Consider the following 19,965-nt stretch of genomic DNA (forward strand, 5'->3'; position numbering starts at 1 on the left):
CGCATCTGCTGTCTGTTTCTGCAGACTGGCTTGTTCTGGACATTTGCTCATTCCTGTGCCTGGATCGTAGGACTATGGTCTTCGTGACTGGTTTCTTTCACCGAGTGTGATGTTCTCAGGCTCCATCGACGTGGGAGTGGGTGTCAGCTCTTGGTTCCCTGTTGGAACCTGCTAGTACATTCCGGTGTGTGGCTAGGCTGCCCGTTGGTGGGCCTGGGGACTGTTCCCACACTTGGCTGTTACAGAGCTGAAGCCACCGACCGCATCCTTCCCTGGACCCAGTGTCCCCGCCTCCCACGCCTCCGCTTCTCTGGCTATTCAGAATTTGTTTCTGTGGCCGTCACGCGCTAGGAGTTTGACTGCTTGTGTATGTATCCAACATGATAGATAGTTTCATCATCTCTTCCTAAAAACTTTCTGTAAGTGATGTCAAACTGGGCCTACGCAAGTTCGTCTTCAGCAGTGTGTTTATAAGTTTACCGATCCTGGTTCTTGCATTTCTTTTGTGTTTGCTGTGGTTAGTGTTCCCTTATACTCATGTTCCAGCTGATAATGGGCGAATGGATAATGTGAATTCATTCTTCACTTGTTAACGTATGAAGGGTTTTCTTCAATTTTCTTTCTTCCTGCTTGCGACACCGCGGAACCTGTCTCCTGTGTCCTTACGCAAGGGTTTCTCATGGCATGTGCCTGGAAGTGCCGTCATGTCATGTGTATCTGCTTTCCATAAGGAATCACTGGGGTCCTCTTTAAAGCAAAGAGTTACTGTTGTGCTTTTAAGCAGTACTATTTATTAAAAAGTTTATTGGTGAGCGTATTTTTTAAAGAACAGTTTCATTATGTGGAATGAGGTAGGCGTGTTAGTTGCCACTTACTCTTTTAAAATGGCTTTCACTGAAGCCTGTTTTTCTTTTCAGCTATGCAAGGCCAGATAAAAATGCAATTTTAATAAGATAAAATGAGATGCCTTTTAGTCTGAGCTTGAACTTTGCTGGAACATTTTCTGCTCAATAAACACAAGTGGTGTGCCTGTGAAGAATTAACGTGCCGGCGCCGTCCTGGCAGTGAGGGGCCCGCAGCGCGCCGTGCTGCTGTGCGACTCGTGCAGATGCCTTGCACAGAGAGGGCAGAGACCCCCTGCCTGCTGGTCTGGAGCTGTCTTCACGTCCTGAGACACAAGAGAAGGGGGCAAGCCAGTAGGGTAGGTGCACAGTACTGGCGAATGCTGCCCGTAGGTCACTCAGTGGTCGCTAAGCTGCTGCCAGTATGACGGTCTCATTTCTTATAAGTTCTTACTCCCATTTCTGGGACGAGGAAGCTGAAGCTGAAAGCAATTACCCAGGCTGTTTGGTTCTTGAAAACTGGAAACCTTCTACCAAGGTCAAGGGAGCCTCCAAGAGATTTCTGGAAAGGGATGCTACAGAGGGGTTGTGCTTGACCTCCGTGGGCTGATACTTTCTCTTTCAAATGACAACAACAGCAGACCCCAGACTCTCCGGATTCTGTGGGCCCGACTGGTGACAGTGGGGATGGCGCGTGTCTGCTCCATGGTGTCACAGGGACGGTTCAGAAGCTGGGACGGAAATCAGAAGAAGGCTTCTGCCTCACGCCTGTCGCGGTTGATGCCGGCCCTCGGCGGGGACCTCCCCTGAAGCTGTTGGCTCTCGTGCTTCCATGTGGGCTCCCCTCGTGGCTAGTTGGGGCTTCTTCAGAGCCCGGTGGCTGGGTTCCAAGAGAGAACCCAAGGGAGCCAGCCGGAAGCTGTGCTGCCTTTAAAAACTTAATCTTCATTGAGATTCACATATAATAATAGTTCACCCATTTAAGTTCCCGTACAACACCATTCCCCGGTTTAACGATCAGAGTCAGTGGTGTGGTGTCTCCACAGACTTAGCTCATCATCGCCGTGGTCAGCGTTAGAATATGTTTGTCCCCCCAAGAAGAAGCCCCGTCGTCTTTGCTGTCACCCAGTCTCCCGTCCTCCGCCCCAAGCACCCACTAGTCTCCCTCCCGTCTCCCTTCTAGACACTTCACGTCAGTGGGATCGTAGGATAGGCATTGTTTTATGCCTGGCGGCCCCCATGTCATGGGACATTTTCAAGGTTCCTCGTGTTGTAGCATGAGCCAGCACTGTGTTTCATAGCCGAAGACTATTCTGTTGAAAGTATTCCAGGTTCCACGTTTCTGCCCTCCTAGACTGTTGTAAATACCAATGCACTTTTAAAATTTTTATCGGTAAACTTAAAGATTCTTGCGAGTTTGGCGTCCAGTGTGCTTGGCTTTGGCTGCCTGGTACTCTTCACCACGCCCGCTACAAAGTGGGGGCCAGACGAGGTCCATTAGATTTTGCTCAGACATTTTAGGATATAAAAGGGAACGTTTTCTGTAATTAAAATGTTGTGCCACAGGCACAAGCACGGAGGCACGAATGGAAAACTGAAAAAAATGCCCCAGTATAGAATAATCTTATGTGTATTGAAGATGGTGTCTGCAGACCAGTAGGGAATAGGAGAGGGTTTAAGCAGTGTCATTGGATCAGTGGATTATTTTTTAAAAAAGTTTTCTGCAGTCTGTAGCAAAATAAAATAAATTCTAGGTAACTCAAAGCTTATGAGTAAAAACCAAAACCGCAGCAGTGTGGAACCAGGACACAGTTGGAGATGCGCACCGTCTCGGTAGGTCTGCTGGGCCGAGTGTTCCTGTGCTCCCAGAACTCCCCGGGAGCCCTGGCTGCTGTTAGGATGTGGGGGCTCCGGGGAGTGAGGAGGTCCTGAGCCTGGAACCGTCCGCGGTGGGATTTGGGCCTTTATAAAAGAGACCCCAGAGAGCTTCCCTGCCTCTTCCGCCAGGTGAGGACACAGCAGAAGGCACCCGCTGAGGCCCTCACCAGACACCGGATCTGCCGCCGTCTTGACCTTGCGCCTCCAGGCTCCAGAACTGGGGGGATAAACGTCTTTGTTTATAAGCTGCCCCCTGTGTGGTGTTTTTGTTCCAGCAGTCAGGATGGCAGTTGGGGGTGGGACCTTTTTAAGTAGCGTCACCAGAGGAGAGGCCGGTGTAACGCAGAAGAGTGAGGTTGACTTAACCACAGAGACCTCTAAGCTTCCATAAGCCAGGACGACGGCTTTGTCGCCTGTCACCATTCTCTTCTCTTCTGGTTTTTCTCTTGCTGCTCTGACAAGTCAGCATAGCCCTCTTGGCTTATAATCACTTCCATTCTGTTGTAGGTGGTCAGAAGTCTGGCCTGGGTCTTGCTGGGCCAAAATGAAGGTGTCGGCAGGGCTTTCTGGACATTCTAGGGAGAAGCCATTTCCTTAGTCTCTGCAGTTTCTAGGGGCTTTCCACATTCTTTGGCTCGTGGTCCCCTTTCTCCGTCTTCACAGCCAGCAGTGTAGCCTTGATCAGAGCAGTCTTTCTGGTTGTGCTCCCTCTTAGAAGGAGGGAGGACTTTTAAGGACTTGTGATTAGATTGTGCCCACCTGATAAGCCTAGCTGCTCCCTCAGGGCTTGTGTCTTCGGTTGCATCCGCAAAGCCCCCTTTGCCAAGGGAGGTGACACATTTGCAGGTTCTGGGGTTAGGACGTAACATGTTTAGCCATTATTCTGCCAACCATGCTGCTGTGGACGGACCCCCTTTGGCGTGTACGTGTTGTGGCGATTCACGTTGGAAGACAAACTATGGTGTAGTTATACAGCGGGTCAGAGTGAAATTAAAGGCTGTCCTGTCCAGGGAGGTGGCATAGGCAGCGATGAGTTGGGCCTGTTCTATTATTAGGACTTTATTTATTTATTTTCTAAATTATTTTTTTCTATTCTTAGGACTTTAATTTTTTTATTTTTTAAAAAAGATTTTATTTATTTATTTGACAGACAGAGGTCACAGGTAGGCAGAGAGGCAGGCAGAGAGAGAGAGAGAGGGAGAAGCAGGTTCCCCGCTGAGCAGAGAGCCCGATGTGGGGCTCGATCCCAGGACCCTGAGATCATGACCTGAGCCGAAGGCAGAGGCTAAACCTGCTGAGCCACCCAGGTGCCCCAGGACTTTTAGAAACTTTTAACAATTGGAATTAATTATAGATTCCCAAGGAGTTGCAGAGAAGTGTGTAGAGGTATCTCGTGTGGCTATCTCACGATTATGTTTTTAAATTTAATACAGAGTGTACCTTTTCTGGTGTGTAGCAATGGACATTGGGTGAATAAATGCATTTAAGCACATTGAACGGTGGTGATATGGGGACACAGTCATGATGTAATGCTTAGTGAAAAAGGTAGGATTTCCTTCTGCTTTTAAAAGTGAAAACATTCCTCCGTGCGCGAAAGGCCTCCATGTACGCATTTGCTTGACCGCGCTCACCCCCCGACGGTGTCCCGCTGAGGGTGCCAGCTGGCGTCTCTTGAGCAGGGACTGTACCAGGAGGCCTCACCGCTAGTGGCTGAACCGAACTGGGGTTTGCTTGGTTCACATCTGAGGGGGCTGGGGCCTGGACCTGCGGGGCCGCACTGCCTCCCGGGACCCCGTGCGCTGTTTCGTCTTCCCGCCAGGCCTGTGTTCTCAGATGGTTTGTATCTCCTGCTCCTTCCTCACGCACTGTGGCCTGGCGGCTGGGAACCTCTAGGCCTCACACCAGTGCTCCAGGCAGATGAGGAAGGGCCAGCACTGTGGTGACCGAGCTGTGCTGGGTCACAAGGCCTCCACCGGCTGGACGCTGCCCCGCGGAGGAAGAGGTGTGGGCTGCGCCCGCTCAGCAGACTGCTGTGGTTGTCTGCCGCAGGGGCTGTTTTGGTTCACTCTGATGAGCAGAAGTCTTTATTTTTAAATTTATTTATTTATTTTTTAAAGATTTTATTTATTTATTTGGGAGAAAGAGAGAAAGCAGGTGCACGAGCAGAGGAGCAGCAGAGGCAGAGGGAGAAGCAGACTCACTGTGAGCAGGAACCCGACGTGGGGCTCAATCCCAGGACTCTGAGATCATCACTTGATGCTTAACCAACTGAGCCACTCAGGCGCCCCCAGAAGACTTGTATAATAAAGCCACTAAGCCTTCTAAAAAATACGTTTATCTTCCTCTTGTGATTCTGTGTTTCGTCTGTACACAAAATGGTACCAGATGGGCATTTCAGTCTTAGGTTGTGGTCCTGCCGGTGGCACACGGTCCGAGAGTGGAGGCCGCCTGAACTCAGTGATGCCAGGGACTCCTGGCTCCCAGCGGCCACTCACCAGCGGCGCCTGAGGTCCAGGCGATGCGGTCAGGGCTGTGGCTCCCTGGGCTGAGGTCCGTTTGCTGTACAGGCTGAGTGCCCCGTCGTGTGGCGTGGGCTTGTGCGGCGCCATTCATCCTTCCGGGTGGGCCCCCGGACCCGCTCAGCGGATGGGGAGTTGCTCCCCAAGGCGTGTGGCTTCCTGGGAACCAGTGCCTCCCCCGAGTTAGTGGCGGGTGCCGGAGGAAGCCAGAGAGAAGCTGACCAGTTTTCCTTTCCTTCCAAACAGCATCCAGCATGTGTACGGCGCGCAGCACCCCCCCTTCGACCCGCTGCTACACGGCACGTAAGTGAGGCCTGCGCTCCGGCCGCGTTCCGCCCACTCCTGGGGGCCATGGTGACCCGCCTGCTGCCTGGGAGTCCTGAGCGGAGGAAGGAGTTTTCCCGTGAGGAGACATGTGTCAGGGCCTGGCAGGGCTCATCCTATGGAGAATGGCGGAGGAGGAAGCCCAGCCCGGAGTGCAGTGGCCTGGGCAGGAGAGCATGTGCCTGGCACCCTGTTAGTTGGCGGGGGGTGGGGACAGGCCCCGGACCTATGCGCGGCACTCAGCTTCCTTGCCCTCCACTGCGCTCTCTGCCTGGTGTCTGGGCTCCTCCAGAGGCGGGCACACAGGAGGGAGGTGTGGCCGCATGGCCTGTGCTGGTGGGTGTTCCTGGACCCCCTGTGGGGGCCCCGGTTCTAGTGATGCTGTGTCCGAGTCCTGACGCCAGAGGCCTGGGGGGTGGGAACAGCCGCTCCTGCCCTGCCCCACCCCCACGGCCGCCTCCGGAGGTCGGTGGGCACCGGCCCATGGCAGGTTTGGGGACTCTGAAGGCCGTGACTCTGCAGTGCTGGGGTTCCGCCTGAATGGCTTCTGTCACCGAGCAGAGACTGCTCAGCGGGACGGCCCCTTGAGAGCCTTTCTTTCCTGCCACTGAACTCTACGAGTCCTCTTTTTTTTATAGATTTGTTATTTACTTGAGAGAGAGCGCACGCGCGGCTGTTGGGGGAGGGAGGAGGCAGAGGGAGCAGCAGGGCTGAGCAGGGAGCCCGCTGCGGGACTCGATCCCAGAGCCCCGAGAGCATGACCGGGACGAGGGCAGCCGCGTCACCGGCGGAGCGCCCGGGCGCCCAGGTCCTCTCCGGTGACGCGGAGAGCGCGAAGGTGCTCCTTTCGTCCGGGGGCTCCTTTCCCACCGGTCGCGGGCACGTCCTCGCCGGCCCCTGAGAGGACAAGTGTGCCTTTGCTTTGCAGCTTGCTCAAGGCTGCGCCCAAGGCGCCCAGCACACCCGTGAAGGCCAAGAGAGTCAGCACCTTCCAGGAGTTTGAGAGCGACACCAGCGACGCCTGGGACGCCGGCGAGGACGACGGGCTCCTGGCCATGGCGGCCGAGAGCCTGAACACCGACGTGGTCATGGAGACGGCCAGCCGCGTCCTGCGCAACCACAGCGAGCGGCAGGAGCGCCACAAGCGGCGGGAGGCGCCGGGCCCCGAGCAGAAGCCAAAGCCTTCGGCAGAGCCGCCTCCGGTCCCGAGCGGTGACCTCCGGCTGGTGAAGTCCGTCAGCGAGAGCCACACGTCCTGTTCCGCAGGTGGGCTGGGGGCCCGAGGAGGCGACGTGCAGGGCTGATGGGAGAGGGGCTCGAGTCCGGTCTACCTGTGGGTGGTTAGAGGGGTTCTGTCCTGCCTGCCGCAGCGGCTCGTGCCTTTGGAAGCCCTGGAGGCTGGGTCCGCGTGTCCACAGGCCTTCCCAGGCAGCCGCGGACTTTTCTTGGTGCTCCCAGCTGAGTGCCGCTCCGCTCCAGGTGGAGGGGCGTGGTGTGCGGCTTCCGTGCGTGGGCCGTGAGAGGCCACGGTGAGCACCGGGCCCGGGGGACCATGTCTCCCCTCTAAGTGTGCCTCGGTTGTCCCAGGTGGGACATTTCCAGCTGCGGGGTCAGGCCAGCTGCACACGCAGAGCCTGCCCCTCCTTCGGCAGCTGCCAGTGACCACCCCTCCCCCCCGCCGCCACGTCTCTCCAGTCGTTAGCAGGCGGGGTCTGGGGTGTGGAATCACTGCGTTCAGGTCATAAACTCAAGGATGGGAGCAGCGCGTGTCTTGCACTCCCATGCCTGGTGCTTGGTGGCCTTCCTGGAGACGGTGCTTGTTAGTTTTGCTCTTTTTGTTTTGAGGGTTTCTGTGACCTAAAGCAGATGAGCCTCTGTGATGGGTCAGGCACAGTTCTCAGGGCTTGGGGTGCCCAAAGGAGGTCCCTGGCCTGGAGCGTGTGTTCTGTGGGGTGGGGGGGACAGACGCCCATGCGATCAGTAAGGAGGCCTGGGGTGTGCGGGCAGGTGACAAGTGCTGTGGGTCCAAACAGGTGGGGCGTGGTCACAGCAGGCTGGAGCTGGGGCGTAATCTTCAGTCAGACCATCCTGACGCCCTCCGCGGCGGGGACACGTGAGCGTCAGGGAGGTGATGGGGGGCGGCGTGGGCCATGGTGGCAGAGGGCCCGGCCTGTGCAGCTGCAGACGCACGGACTCCCTCTCCCAGGGTCTCTCAGGGCTGGGGGCTTGCCCTGGTTTGCAGAGGGGAGAAGAGAGCCTCATGCTGCCTCAGTGTGTGCTGCTGGGACGCACGGAGCTGGCGTCCATCCATCCCTCTCCCTTCCCGGGAGCTAACGTGGGAACGTCACACTTCTCTGTAGGGGGAATGCTGTGAATGCGTTCCTTCCTCCGGTTTTCATATTGGAATCTAAACTGCTTTTCTCTAAAATAGGCTGAACCTCAAAGTACTTGAGCTTGAAGATGAAAATCTGGTTAGGGCTTCTGCAAGTAGGTCGAGGATCCCCAAGACGGACGCGGCACAGGCAGTCACTGCCTGTGCACCCTGGCCGGCCAGTGTCCTCAGCTGCGTCCCTCTTCATGTGTGCCGGTGCCCTGAATTCCCTGGCCCTTTGCTGTGCCCCCCGCCTCTGGGGCCTGGGTAGAGCCGCTGGGGCACCTACCATCCGAGTGGTTGTTGGGGGGGGTGTGCCATCTCGGCTGAGGGCAGAGTCTCGTTCTGGGAGGCTGGGGGCTGCTGTGGCAAGAGTACTGCAGGCCGATGGTGTGGGAGCAGCAGAAAGTTCTGTCTCATAGTTCTGGAGGCTAAGTCTGAGGTCAGGCGGCCAACGTGGTTGGGTTCTGTCGAGGGCCCTTTTCAGGGTGCAGACAGCTGTCTTCTCACGGTATCCTCATGTGGGGAGACTGCAGAGGGGAAACAAGCTGTCTTGTGGGGAGACTGCAGCTGTGGGGAAACAAGCTGTCCTGTGACTCTCCGCGAGCACCGATCCCACTGGGGCACCCCAGCCGCATGACTTCCTCTGAACCTGAGGCTCTGCTTCCTGATCCATCCCATCCAGGGTAGGACTTGAGTGTGTGGACTTGGGGGCCGCCCAGCATTTGGCCCTTGGGCTGCTTCCAGCCCGGGTGGGGAGCCTTGGGGGTGACTCCCTCCCATAGAAGCCAGGGGAAGGATGCTCCAAGCGGCTCGTGCTGGGGAAGGGGGCGGACGACCATGTCTGTCTTGCGCCTCCTCCCCCCTGCGCGGCAGCCGTCTTTCCTTTGGGAGCAACTCGTGTCCTGACTGCTGCTGGCATTTACCATCGCTCACTGTGGGGCAAGGACTGTCGCAGGCCCTCGTAGCGAACAGACCCTGCGACTTTGCGGCCGCCGCAGGAGAAAGCTTCTGGGGTGGGTACGGGGAGGTCACGTGGCTCACCCGGCGCGCTGAGTGGTGGGGCAGGAGTTCGAGTCCATGGCGTCTGACGCCGGGGCCTGCTGCTAGCCTCTGGCCTCACCACGGAGAGCAAGACCTCTCCGCGGGTGATTCCACCCTGAGGGGGCACGAGGCCATGTTTTAGGACTTTTCCCATGGTCCCATCTGGGGCAGGGAGTATGTACCTGGCGTGAAGTAGGTGGAGACCAGGGCTGCCCCCCCCCCCCGGGGACTCTAGCCCACAGTGCACAGGACTGAGAGGGAGAGGGCCTCTCTGGAGCCCGAAATGGCCTCTCGGGGAGCCGACCCCGCGGGTGGTGGGCAGAGGTGGGCAGAAATCCTGGGCCTGTGTTCAGTTCTCTGGGTGGCTTGTTACTCACCAGGATGGCTTACTTGATGTTGGCCTAAGACCACGTCAGTCCTGTTCTTACTGGACTGGGCCCCGTGCGGATTTGCTGACTGTCAGTCTAGTGGGGAGACGCAGGGCTCCCCGTCCTCCTCCTCTGTGGGTGGGATGGAGCCTTGGAGCGGCGGACCCAGAAGCACCCAAGGGTAGAAGTCCCGGTTCTGTCTTGTTGAGGGCCAGGGGCCTGTCAGGGAAGGCTTCAGGAAGGCCGTGATGGCTGAGGTTAGGGGGGGGGAGGGTCCGGGTTCAGGAGCGGAGGCCATCCCGGCTGAGGGCAGGTGCTGGCTGCGCTGGGCCCGATTGCACACCCCGTCTGCGTGGTTTGCAAGTTCCCTCAAGGCAGAGACCATGTCCCATTACCTTTGTTTCCCTTTGGTGTCCCGTGTCATTACATGAATGTCACTGAGCCCGGGGCCCGGTGACTGGGCTCCGCTCACCAACATGTCCTGCCCCACCCTCGTCCCGGCAGCGGCCCCACGGCTCAGGCCCGGGCCAGGCCTGTTCCGTGTGATGGCTCGTAGGAACGGTGCTCTGTCATCTTCACGGTCCCGCTCGCTGCGTTTCACGTCACCCCACGTGGCGGTGTCCAAGGGACCTGCCAGCTGCCCCCGACTCTGGCCTCCAGCGCTGGGTCGATGGCGGCCTGAAAGCTAGGAAGCTGCAGGGAGGGAGCTCGGGCGGGCCTCCCCGCGCCTCCCCGCGCCTCCCCGCGCCTCCCCGCGCCTCCCGCTCACTGCCTTCCGGCTCCCCGGACTTTCTTGCTGTCTGAGGAGTCTGTGCCTGTGTACCTCAAGTCAGGTGCGCTTTGCTTGGTCGGGGGCACCACTGGCGTAATGGTGAGGCTGTGCCTTAGGCTGCGAAGGGCTCAGTGGGCGCGGCTGGGGAGGACTGTCTCCACTGCTGGTGGGGACCCAGCCGCGGCGAGTGGCTCCTGGGTCGACGCTGGCTGCGGGGACGCTGATGTGTTTTCGTTGACAGTAGCAGGGAGACGTGCCTCTTCGGTGGGGAGGGGCATCAGCGTGCCTTGCAAACCCCGCCTGTCCCATCTTAGAGGGGGACTGGATGTGTGCTCTGCTCGGGACCAAGTGGTCCATTCGTGTCGCAGTAAGTGACACCGATACTCTCTGAGACGGCAGAGAAGTCAGACCCAGCCCGTTTGGTTCCGCGGTAGAACGTGGGACCGCCCTCCTACCATCATCGTCTTTCCGAAGGAAGGAATCCTGACTCACAGCGGAGTAACAGATTCCCAGGGCGGGGCGCAGGCGGTCTGAGCATCGCAGCCCCGGGCCTCCCCGAGTGCAGGTGCTGGGGAGGCCCCGAGGAGGGGCTGGGCTTGCTCTCACCTGCACACCCACTTCTTTAGGCTTTTCTGGAAGCTTAAGTGGGCCAGACTCTGCCCAGAGGCTGTGGGCCTCAGTGCTCCTCCGTAGCCCAAGGGTTTCTGTGCGAAGCCTTTCCAGGCTCTGTTTCTAGGGTCGTGAGTCGCAGGAAGGGGGGAGCTGGTGGGGTCTGACAGCACGCGGGAGCCAGCACGGTTCGTCTGCCTGTTTGTTTCTCGTCCCGTCTCCTGGAGTCCATTTCTCCCTCTACTCTAAATTCCAGTTTTGGAAGAGGTGACCATTTGGGGGGATTTAGACCTGGGCCCATGCAGCCTGTCCCCGCCTTTTGCTTGTGGGCCCCTTGTTGGTCCCTGGTAGTTTTTTCTGAGTGGGTGTGGGACCTTGGGCTCTCTCCTGTGGCTCTTCCCGGCCCGGGTTCCTGGATTTAATGCAGGGTTTCACCTCGGCCTGCATGTCCCTGCTCGTGGGCCTTTGGGTGTGGTGGTAGGTGGTGCCCGGGGGGGGGGGTCCTGGGCACCCCCTCCCTCTAGCACCCCCCACCCCACTTTTGTGTGCTCTAGCTTTGTGTGCTTTCTTTTGGTCATGGTCCCTGCCCAGCTCCCTCACAGGGCTTGGGGAGACCTGAGGGGTGCAGAGTCCTCTGTGCCATTGTGGGCTTGTGTCCTTCCACACGTGACTCAGTGGCTTCCTTCTGTGCTCACGCCCGGCGGGCCCCACAGGCAGCGTCATCCCTGCTGTACACCAGCGGGTCCTGGCGTTGTGTCCCCCAGGCAGGCCTGCTTCAGGGGAGCCCTGACCGGGGGTGCACCCCGAGGTGGTCTGGACATTTCTGGTTGTCGACTTGCTTTTGGGTGAGGCATGTCCGTTTCCCGAGTGAGTAATGCTCTGGGGCCAGTGAACTTCTTGAGCATTCGCTAGTTTTGCTTTATTGCTCCAGTAAGCCAGGTTTGCGCTGTCCCGTGACGGGAGGGGGGCAGTTGAGGCATGGTGGCATTCACAAGGAGAAAGTGGCGCACGTGGGAGCCTTCTTACGGGGAGCATCAGGAGGCCGTCCTCACCCCCTGCTCTCTCTCTCCGCAGAAAGTGCCAGCGACACTGTCCCTCTGCAGCGCTCCCAGTCTCTTCCACATTTGGTGACGGTTGCCCTGGGTGGCACGTCTGACCCCAGTGCCGTCAGCAGCTCAGCGTTAAGTGAACGAGAGGCCTCGCGGCTCGACAAGTTCAAGCAGCTCCTTGCCGGCCCCAACACAGACCTCGGTGAGTCCCCGCTGGCGGAGGGCGCGCGTGCCTGTGCCCCTGCGTGCCGTGTGCTTTGTCAGGTGGTCTGTTTGTGTGGTCCTGCCCGCGAGTCTCAGAGTTGACCATTTGACCTTCAGGTTTACGTTAGCTGAGTGCTGGTCTTGGGCTTCCAGCGCCATTGGTCTGGCTTTTCTGTTCTTTTCCTTAATGCCGCTGTTGAACCCCTTAGGCTTTGTGGAGCCGCCCTGGGTTGGCCCTGCAGGGCGGACCCGTGGATGTCCCTGCTTTTGAGTGTTCGTGGGGGCACAGAGCTGGTGACTGGGGTCCTGTGTGCTGCTGACCTCGTACCTTCCTTGGTGTAGAGTGTGCGACGGCACCTGGGGAGCCAAGGCAGGGCGTGGGTGGGCAGGCCAGCAGGGGGCGGTACAGTCACCAGGGGTCTCCAGGGTCACCGTAGCCGTGGGGCCGCGCTGCCACCAGGCTCTGAGGCCGGTGCCCACCTCCAGGTCCGCCTGCTGGAGATCTCGAAGCTGTACACCTCATCCTCGTGGAGCGCCATGCTGCCGCGGGCATCTTGCTGGCCGGGGGAGCTCTCCGGGAGGTGGGACGTGGCCGCGGTCCTGGGATCACGCGGGGCGGAGGGCAGGGGCAGGGGTGGCAAGGGGGCGGGGCGCGGGGGTGGGTGGGAGGGGGTGGGGGCGGGCTGTGCAGTGCCCCGCTCCGCCAGCAGGTGGCACGCGAGGCACGCGGATGGGCCGCCCGCGGGGAGCGCGGTGGAGGCGGAGCCGGGCCTGGCGGAAGGGTGGGCCGGGTCTGCCGTCTGCTCTGGGCGCAGAGGGTTCTTAGCCAAGGTTTCTTCATTCTCATTTTCCTGATTGTTGTGCCCGTGCATGCGGCGGCTGTCCGGTAGAACATGTCGCGCTCCCTGTCCCCCGCCTGGCTTTCCCTCCTTCCCGTGATTCCGGGCGTCGTCTTCTGGGGACGGTGGGTGCCTGTGACATTCTAAACTTCTCCTTATGGTGTAACCTCAGATTTAGAAAAAAGTTGCAAGAGTAGTACAGGCGACTCCTGTGTCCGTTCACCCGCAGTTTGCGCTTTGCCCCACCTTCACTGTGCGTGCGTGCGTGTGTGTGTGTGCACGCGCGCACTCGTGTGGCTGTGTGTTTCCCCCGGACCGTTTGAGTCCGCTGGAGACGCTGCATCCCTGGGCCCCCGAGAGCATCCCTGTGTTATCTAAGCGCAGACACTGTCCGCATAAGACAGGACTGTCGTCAGAATCAGGCCGTTTCCCAGCGAGACGGTGCACCGACCGCCTCACGGCCCACGTTCACCTTGTGCTAGTCGTCCCAGTGACATCCGCTGTGTCTGTCTCCTGGTCCGTCCTCCCCGGCAGCTGAGGGGTCCCCGTGTGCCCCTTGTCCCTGGGTGTTGGGGCCTTGGAGGAGGGCAGGTCAGCTGTGGTGCGGCACCCCTCAGCGGGGGCTGTCTCCTGACCTCCCAGTGAGATTCGGGCCGGTTGTGTGGGCAGGAATGTCACCCGTGAGGTTTGTGGTGCCTGTCATCGTGGTGAGAGGCCCCAGAGCCGGTCGGTCCTCCTGGTCAGGAGTGCGTGGCTGCTGAGGATGGATGTCTGCTGGAGATGGCAGCTGTCCGTTCTGCCCGGAGAGGGGACTGTCGTCCTGCGGTAATTCAGAAGTCGTGTGTGGAGACACGCTTTGGGGTCTGTGCATTTATATGGTCTGCTTACCCCCCCTCCATGTGGAGATGCTGCTCTGCTTCCCACTTCAAACCTCATGGCGTTTTTCCCGTGTTAGTGCTAGACACCTGCTGGCCCGCACGGGCTGTGCGGTGCTGCCCTGGGCTGCTCCGGACGCCTTTACCGCCCTTCCCGACGGGCACTTGGCCTCTTCCGCACTTTGTGTCCCTGCGGTGGGTTTGGACCTATGATCCTTGCTCCACACTGGAGACTAGTGATGGTCATCGGGTGTCCCGAAATGTGGGTCGGCGGGGGAAGCAGCTGGAGTGGAGATCTCACCCACGGCACTGGGAAGTCAGGTGCTTCAGGCTTTGGGGAGTCTAGTCGTGGGGTTTGAGCATGTCCCTCAGCAACACACAGGCACCCCTGGGGCCGTGTGGGGAGGCCAGGTCCCAGCGTGCAGGGAGGGCGGGGGTTCTGAGGACGACCACTGGTGGGGAGCGCGGAGAGTTCAGCGCTCTTTGGCCCTGTGAGTGGAGCAAGCCTGGGAGTGCTTCTGGGGTCCTCGTTCGTGTCCCGGGGGGCTAGCCGTGCTGCGTGTGCAGAGCCTGGGAGGAGATGCGTATAGAATGCGTAGGAGCGGCCCAGCACACAGTCAGCGCTGAACAGTGCTAGCCGTCTGCCCTATTTGTTTGTGTTGGCCTGTTTACCCTTGACCTTGATTTTCAGAGCACCACGCGCATGGTCACTGTGTGGTCACAGCTGAGTCAAGGCGGTTTGCATGTGTTCTGGTGGTTGAGGTGCGCGGTCTCCGACAGCAGGGGCACGGAGGCAGTTGGCGAAGACAAGATCCGCTGCTAGGAGTTGCAGTTCTGGGTCAGGAGCTGAGCCCCGTGGTCTTCTTGTGGATGTCATCAGCGGACTAACTCGTGGACACTGAAATCCTCTTTAAGAACAAAGCTTTCAAGACCCGTGGGGAAAGTGGGTAGGCATGGGCAGGAGGGATTAACAGTTAAAAGTAAGATTCTTTTGTTGGGCCGGTGGCATTACGAGTGTTTTCTGTCTTTGGCATTCTGTTTAAGTATCAAATCTCACACCAAAAAGCTTTCAAAGTTAAACAATTACTGGATTTGTATTTAGTGGCAGGAGGAAACATAGCCAGTAAATTGCCTGTTTTTATAAGGCATTTAAGATAGCCTTGGAAGACAGTGGAATATATTATCTCCACATTACATAAAAGACATAAGTGGCAAATATTTGCCAATGTTGGAGAAGCAAATCACTGATGTGAGAAGTGCCCACAGAAATGATTCTACCTGCTGAATGTCATCTCGTCGGCGGAGAGCTGTTTTTCTTTGTTTAGCTTGTGCTCTGTCATGAGCCTGAGGATGAGAGTAGCAAATAGAACTTAACAGCTCATTCTGCTCTTAGCATTGACTCAATATTTACTCGTGCAAAAGGCTGCTGCTTTGAAGCCCAAGAAAATGACACTCGGAGGCGTTCATTTTTATCGCGTGCATCTGTGCGTGGGAGCGGGATTGGGCCTGGGACAGAACACGCGGTCCGGAGGCCTGTGGAGCCGCCCCGTCTCCGTGGTGTGGCCTCGAGGGCACGGGGCCTCCGGGCCTCCAGCCCTGTCTGCCGGGAAAGCGAGGCTGGGTGCATGGGCTCCTCTGGCTCCCCTGCCTGAGCACCCAGTCTGGCCCGAGGCTGGGGAGTGTCCCCGTAGATGGAGGTGGGGAGGAGAGAGTGTTCTGGGGGCGGAGTCCCTGGAGCTGCTCACTCTGGAAGCCAGGGTTGGTAGCTGCCCCTCAGGGCCTGCGGCCAGAGGACAACCCTGCAGGGCCCGTGGTGGCAGGAGGAGGCCGTCTGGCTCTGGCGCCAGGCCCCGGCTCTGTGCGATCCACTCTCGGCAGGTGACTGGGGGAATGAGGCCCACCCTGCAGGCTCCCGGGACCCGGAGGTCCTTTGTGAAAGTGCCCGCAGGGTTCACTCGTTCAACCGGATCCTCAGGGCACTTGCCGTGGGTGCAGGCGCTGGAGAGAAGCAGGGAACCAGACACTACCCCCCCCCCCCCACCAGCCCTGCCCTGCAGGAGCGGATGCTCTGGTGTGAGAAGACGGGCAGGCGCACACACGCGCACACTCAGTACTCCAGAAGCTCCCAGAAGGTGCTAAGGCACCTGTGGAGCGCAAATCCGGGGGTGCCGCTGTGGGTGAGCCGTCAGCCACGACCCCCGGAGTAGCCCCTTATCCCCGGGTGGAGCTGGAGGTGGGGACTGGCCTTCCGGGGCGGCCGGTGGTGCGACAGGACTCCCACGCTAAAGGCCTGGACCTGGCTGCTGAGGCCTCGGCCTGGTGGGGGACAGCGAGCAGGACAGCAGGTAGGAAGGAACGGGTCCTGAGGGCTCCGAAGGCCAGAAGGAGGAGCTCATCGCGGAGCCGCTGGGAGGTTTGGAGGCGCAGCTGGGCACGGAGTCCCAAGGTGGTTTGTCCTCTGCAGAGGGAGAGCTGTGGCCCACGTGCGGCCGGGGTGCTTCCAGCAGCGTGGGGCTGGGGCTGGGTGGGCCGGCAGCTCCTTGGGAGCGTGGAGGGCGAGGGATAGGAGTGCGGGACAAGCTGGGTAGTAGACTGGGGAGGGCTGGAGGGTGGGGGCGGGGGGTGGGTGGGTGAGGCGGTTCCTTTCCCCGGGGCTGCAGGGCAGGCTGGGGGCCCTGGCAGCTGGTTGGACACGAAGCCGGGTGGACTTGGGACAAGGGCGGCCAAGCTGGCGCAGTGGGAGCCTTGGGCTGTAAGCAGGGGACCTCTGGTGCACATGGAGAGGCGTCCTTTCACTGGGGACACAGAGTCAGGGACTTGGGACACAGAGCCGGGGAGAGTAGTGTGGCCATGTAATTCCGTGGTTCTGACCACTTTGGGTCCTCACTCTGTGCTGGCTATGACGCCGCACGGGCGTTATCTATACACACAGTCCCCGACTTACAACAGCTCGACTCTGTGACGGTGTGAAAGACATACCCGTTCGGTGGACGCTGTACTTGGAATTTTGAGCTGGGATCTTTTCCCGGGGGAGTGATTCCCGGGCTGGTGACCCAGTACACTCCTCTCCCATGACGCGGGACAGCGGCCACAGCTTCTGGTCGGCCTCGCCATCACGAGGGTCAGCAGCGCTCCGCGGGCGCCCTTGCTGTTGATCACTTTCCATACAGTGTCCGGTAGGTTACACGGGCTGCCCAGCCCTGCACTGTGGGCTTCGTGCGAGCTGACCGCGTCCCTCCATAGGCCAGCGTGAGCGTCTGAGCACGTTATGTTGAGGTCGGCTGGGCCGAGCCGTGATCCTCGGGAGGTAAGGGCGCTAAATGGATACGGTGAGTCCCTTTGTGCACGCACTGCCCTGAGCCCGGCGCCAGCTGTCTGCTCCCCATGCGGGCCTGAGCCTGGTCAGCCGCTGAGGGGCTCGAGTCTTTGGTGCAGCGGGCTGTTCCTGCGGCCCCACAGCTGGGCCACGGCATGGGAGCTGGTCGGGACTCAAGCTTCAGCCTCTGCCATGTTCTTCAGGGGCTGAGGAAGGAGGGGCCCTTTTCATACCCGAGGTCGGAGAGCTGGAGCAGAGGGCTCGTCTGGGCACTGGGAATCGCCCCTGAAGCGGGGAGGGCACTCGGGCTCTCTGGGGTCCTGGCGGTGGGCCAGTTGCGCCCACTGTTGCCCTCTAGTGGCCGGGCACTGGCCCTGCCGCCCTCGCTACCTGGTAACTGCCAGGCCCTGGTGGCTGTGTGCGCTGGAGGGCCGGTGGGCGCTGGAGGGCCGGTGGGCCGGTGCGCTGGAGGACTGGGCTGGAGGCAGGGGGTGGGGGGGGGTGAGAGCTCCAGGTGCCTGTGTCCTTCCTTCCCTGCCATCTCCCTGGGAGGACTGGTCCTTGGCCCTAGCGCCGAGTGTCCACTGCAGCTACCAGAGCGCGAAGACCCAGGGCGAGGAGGCTCAGGACCACCGGCCTTCGTGTCCTGTGCAGCTCCTGGGGCCGCAGCACCTTCTGCGTGCTCGTGCTCAGGCCAGAAGCTCCACTTTCGCTCCTCTCCCCTGCCCTGCTGCCCCCCCTCCCCTCCTCCTCCCCCTACCGTGGCCTCTGCTCCTGGCCCCTGCTCCCTGCTCCTCTCTCCCACTCTTCTCCCTCCCCCACCCTCCCCGAGGCTGCCCCTGCCCCCACCTTGGCCTCTGCTCCCCTCCTCCGCTCCCTCCTGCCCCTCTCTCCCTCTGCCCGCTTCCCTCCCTCCTGCGCCTGCTCCGCTGCCGCCTCCTGTTCTCTCCCCTGCTCAGGATTCTCTCCGGCCCACCCTCTCCTGGGCCGGATGCGTTTGGACCTGGTGACTCAGTGGGCCTGTCGCCTCCCTTCTTACCGAGTGTGCACAGTGTGGCTCTGAACCCTGTGGTGCAGCGGGGCTCTGGGGAGGTGACCAGGACGGTAAAGAGGAAGAGTCCCGATCGCCCACTCACGCTGCCCGGAAGCTTGGGCAGCCTTCTTTGGAAGGCCCGGTTTTATCTCCTTTTTGTGGTTTGAGGAAAACGTACTTTTTTTTTTTTAAAGAATTTATTTATCTATCTGACAGGCAGAGCGGCAGGCAGAGAGAGGGGGAAGCAGGCTCCCTGCTGAGCAGAGAGCCCGATGTGGGGCCCGATCCCAGGACCCCGAGATCATGACCTGAGCCGAAGGCAGAGGCTTTAACCCACGGAGCCACCCAGGGGCCCCCCAGGAAAAGGTACTTTTAGTGAAACAAAGAAGCTTTGAAAACAGAGCTGCTGAGTGTCTGAGACCACCCGAGTCTGTGAGCCTGGCTGCGGCTCGGGTGCGCGGAGCCCGCGCGGGGAGGGGAGCCAAGGCCCAGCGCCCTGCTGCCGCCCTTCTCGGGGCCTCCCCCTCTCGAGGTCCCGGGTGTCCAAGCGCTGAGCAGCACCTTCTGAGCGTGTGAACAGGTGCACGGACTTCGGCCGCCGTGGGGTCCCTGTTGCTGTCTGTGACACAAGGGTGGCCGGCTGGCCAGAGCCCGTGTGTTGAGGCTTCCTGCGTTGTCCAGTGCCATCCCTGTCCGTGCTTCCAGCTGGCCCTCCTGGGGCACCCCCGTGCCGGGTTCTCCCTGTAGCATATCTCTGAAGCCCGCAGGGACGCGGGCAAGGCACCTTTCCTCGGGAACATACCTGAGGGAGCTTGCTTTTAAGCAGGTCATCTATTTTTAAAGGTGCTTTCTGGGTTAAAGGTGGCAGCTGCGTTGAATTCACAATGCCCCAATTTCTCCCCCTGACCCCCGCGCCCTGCCGCACGGCCGCTCCCCTTCCTGTCGCTCTCCGCTGTCGCCTCACCGCCCCCCCCCACCCCCGTCAGTCTCGCATTGCCTTGGCTTTGTATGGCCAGCACCTCTGCCTGGCCGCCCTAAGCCACCCCCTCTCACCAGTGCCAGGAGCCTCCTCCCCAGGCCCCTGGCAAACAGCCCAGGGCCGTGCTGCACCTGGTGTCTGTGGTCCTTTGAGAATGAGATCCAGGTCAGCTGCTTTGCAAAGCCTCCAGGGCTCCCAGGCCAGCCAGAGGCCTGATGACAGCCTTCCAGGCCCGGCAGGACCTGCCCCATCCCTCTCTGGGTCTCCTCTTTTCTGTGCCTGCCTCACCATGTTCTGCCGTTCCTGGAGCACACCAGCACGTCCGTGCCCAGGGCCTCTGCCCTGGATTTCTGCACTACTCACTTCCTCCCGGTCTCTGCTCACAGGCCACCTCATCGTGTGGTCTCTGGACCGAGCCGCGGGCGGGCAGCTGCAGCATGTCCTCCCGGCCCAGAACACCTGACCTCTTTGTTCCCGCCTGAGCCGGCTTTGTCTCGCCGCAGAGCACCCTCACCCTCTGCCCGCTCACGTCCGCTTGCAGAGCACCCTCACCCTCTGCCCACTCGCGTCCGCTTGCAGAGCACCCTCACCCTCTGCCCGCTCGCGTCCGCTTGCAGAGCACCCTTACCCTCTGCCCGCTCGCGTCCGCTTGCTTGTTCCTGGGGCCCCTTCCCTCCAGGGGGTGGGCACTGCTGCCTCCTCGGTGCCCAGCCCCGGAGGTGCCCCGCGGTAGACACCTGTCCTTGGTGGTGATCAGCAGCGTTAGACTCTGCTCCCCTTCCTCGGGGCACAGAGCCCTCCGTCTCCGGTTTTGTTTCGTAAAAGCAGTTACGCGGCAGGTAATTCGTATGTGCCGACGGCGGCTCGGGGTGCCCTGCGCTTCCCCCCACTGCGGACAGAGCTCGCACTGTGTGCGCTCTTCACTCTGCCCATCCGCCTCCCG

At 60.0% G+C, this 19,965-nt stretch overlaps 1 protein-coding gene across 3 annotated transcripts in view; it reads left to right on the forward strand.

Annotated features, from left to right (window-relative positions):
* The window catches only part of TBC1D22A (TBC1 domain family member 22A), a 296,923-nt gene that overhangs the window by 12,915 nt on the left and 264,043 nt on the right, over positions 1-19,965 (forward strand). For all 3 annotated transcript variants that reach the window (XM_004775436.3, XM_013047255.2, XM_013047256.2), the window contains 3 exons: positions 5,486-5,542; positions 6,492-6,829; positions 11,802-11,978. In XM_004775436.3, the coding sequence (XP_004775493.1) occupies positions 5,486-5,542; positions 6,492-6,829; positions 11,802-11,978 (572 nt within the window). The remainder of the gene's footprint in view (positions 1-5,485; positions 5,543-6,491; positions 6,830-11,801; positions 11,979-19,965) is intronic.

Source organism: Mustela putorius, unplaced genomic scaffold (assembly GCF_011764305.1).
Source record: "Mustela putorius furo isolate JIRA1106 unplaced genomic scaffold, ASM1176430v1.1 tig00003871_pilon_pilon_pilon, whole genome shotgun sequence".
Classification (NCBI taxonomy): domain Eukaryota; kingdom Metazoa; phylum Chordata; class Mammalia; order Carnivora; family Mustelidae; genus Mustela; species Mustela putorius.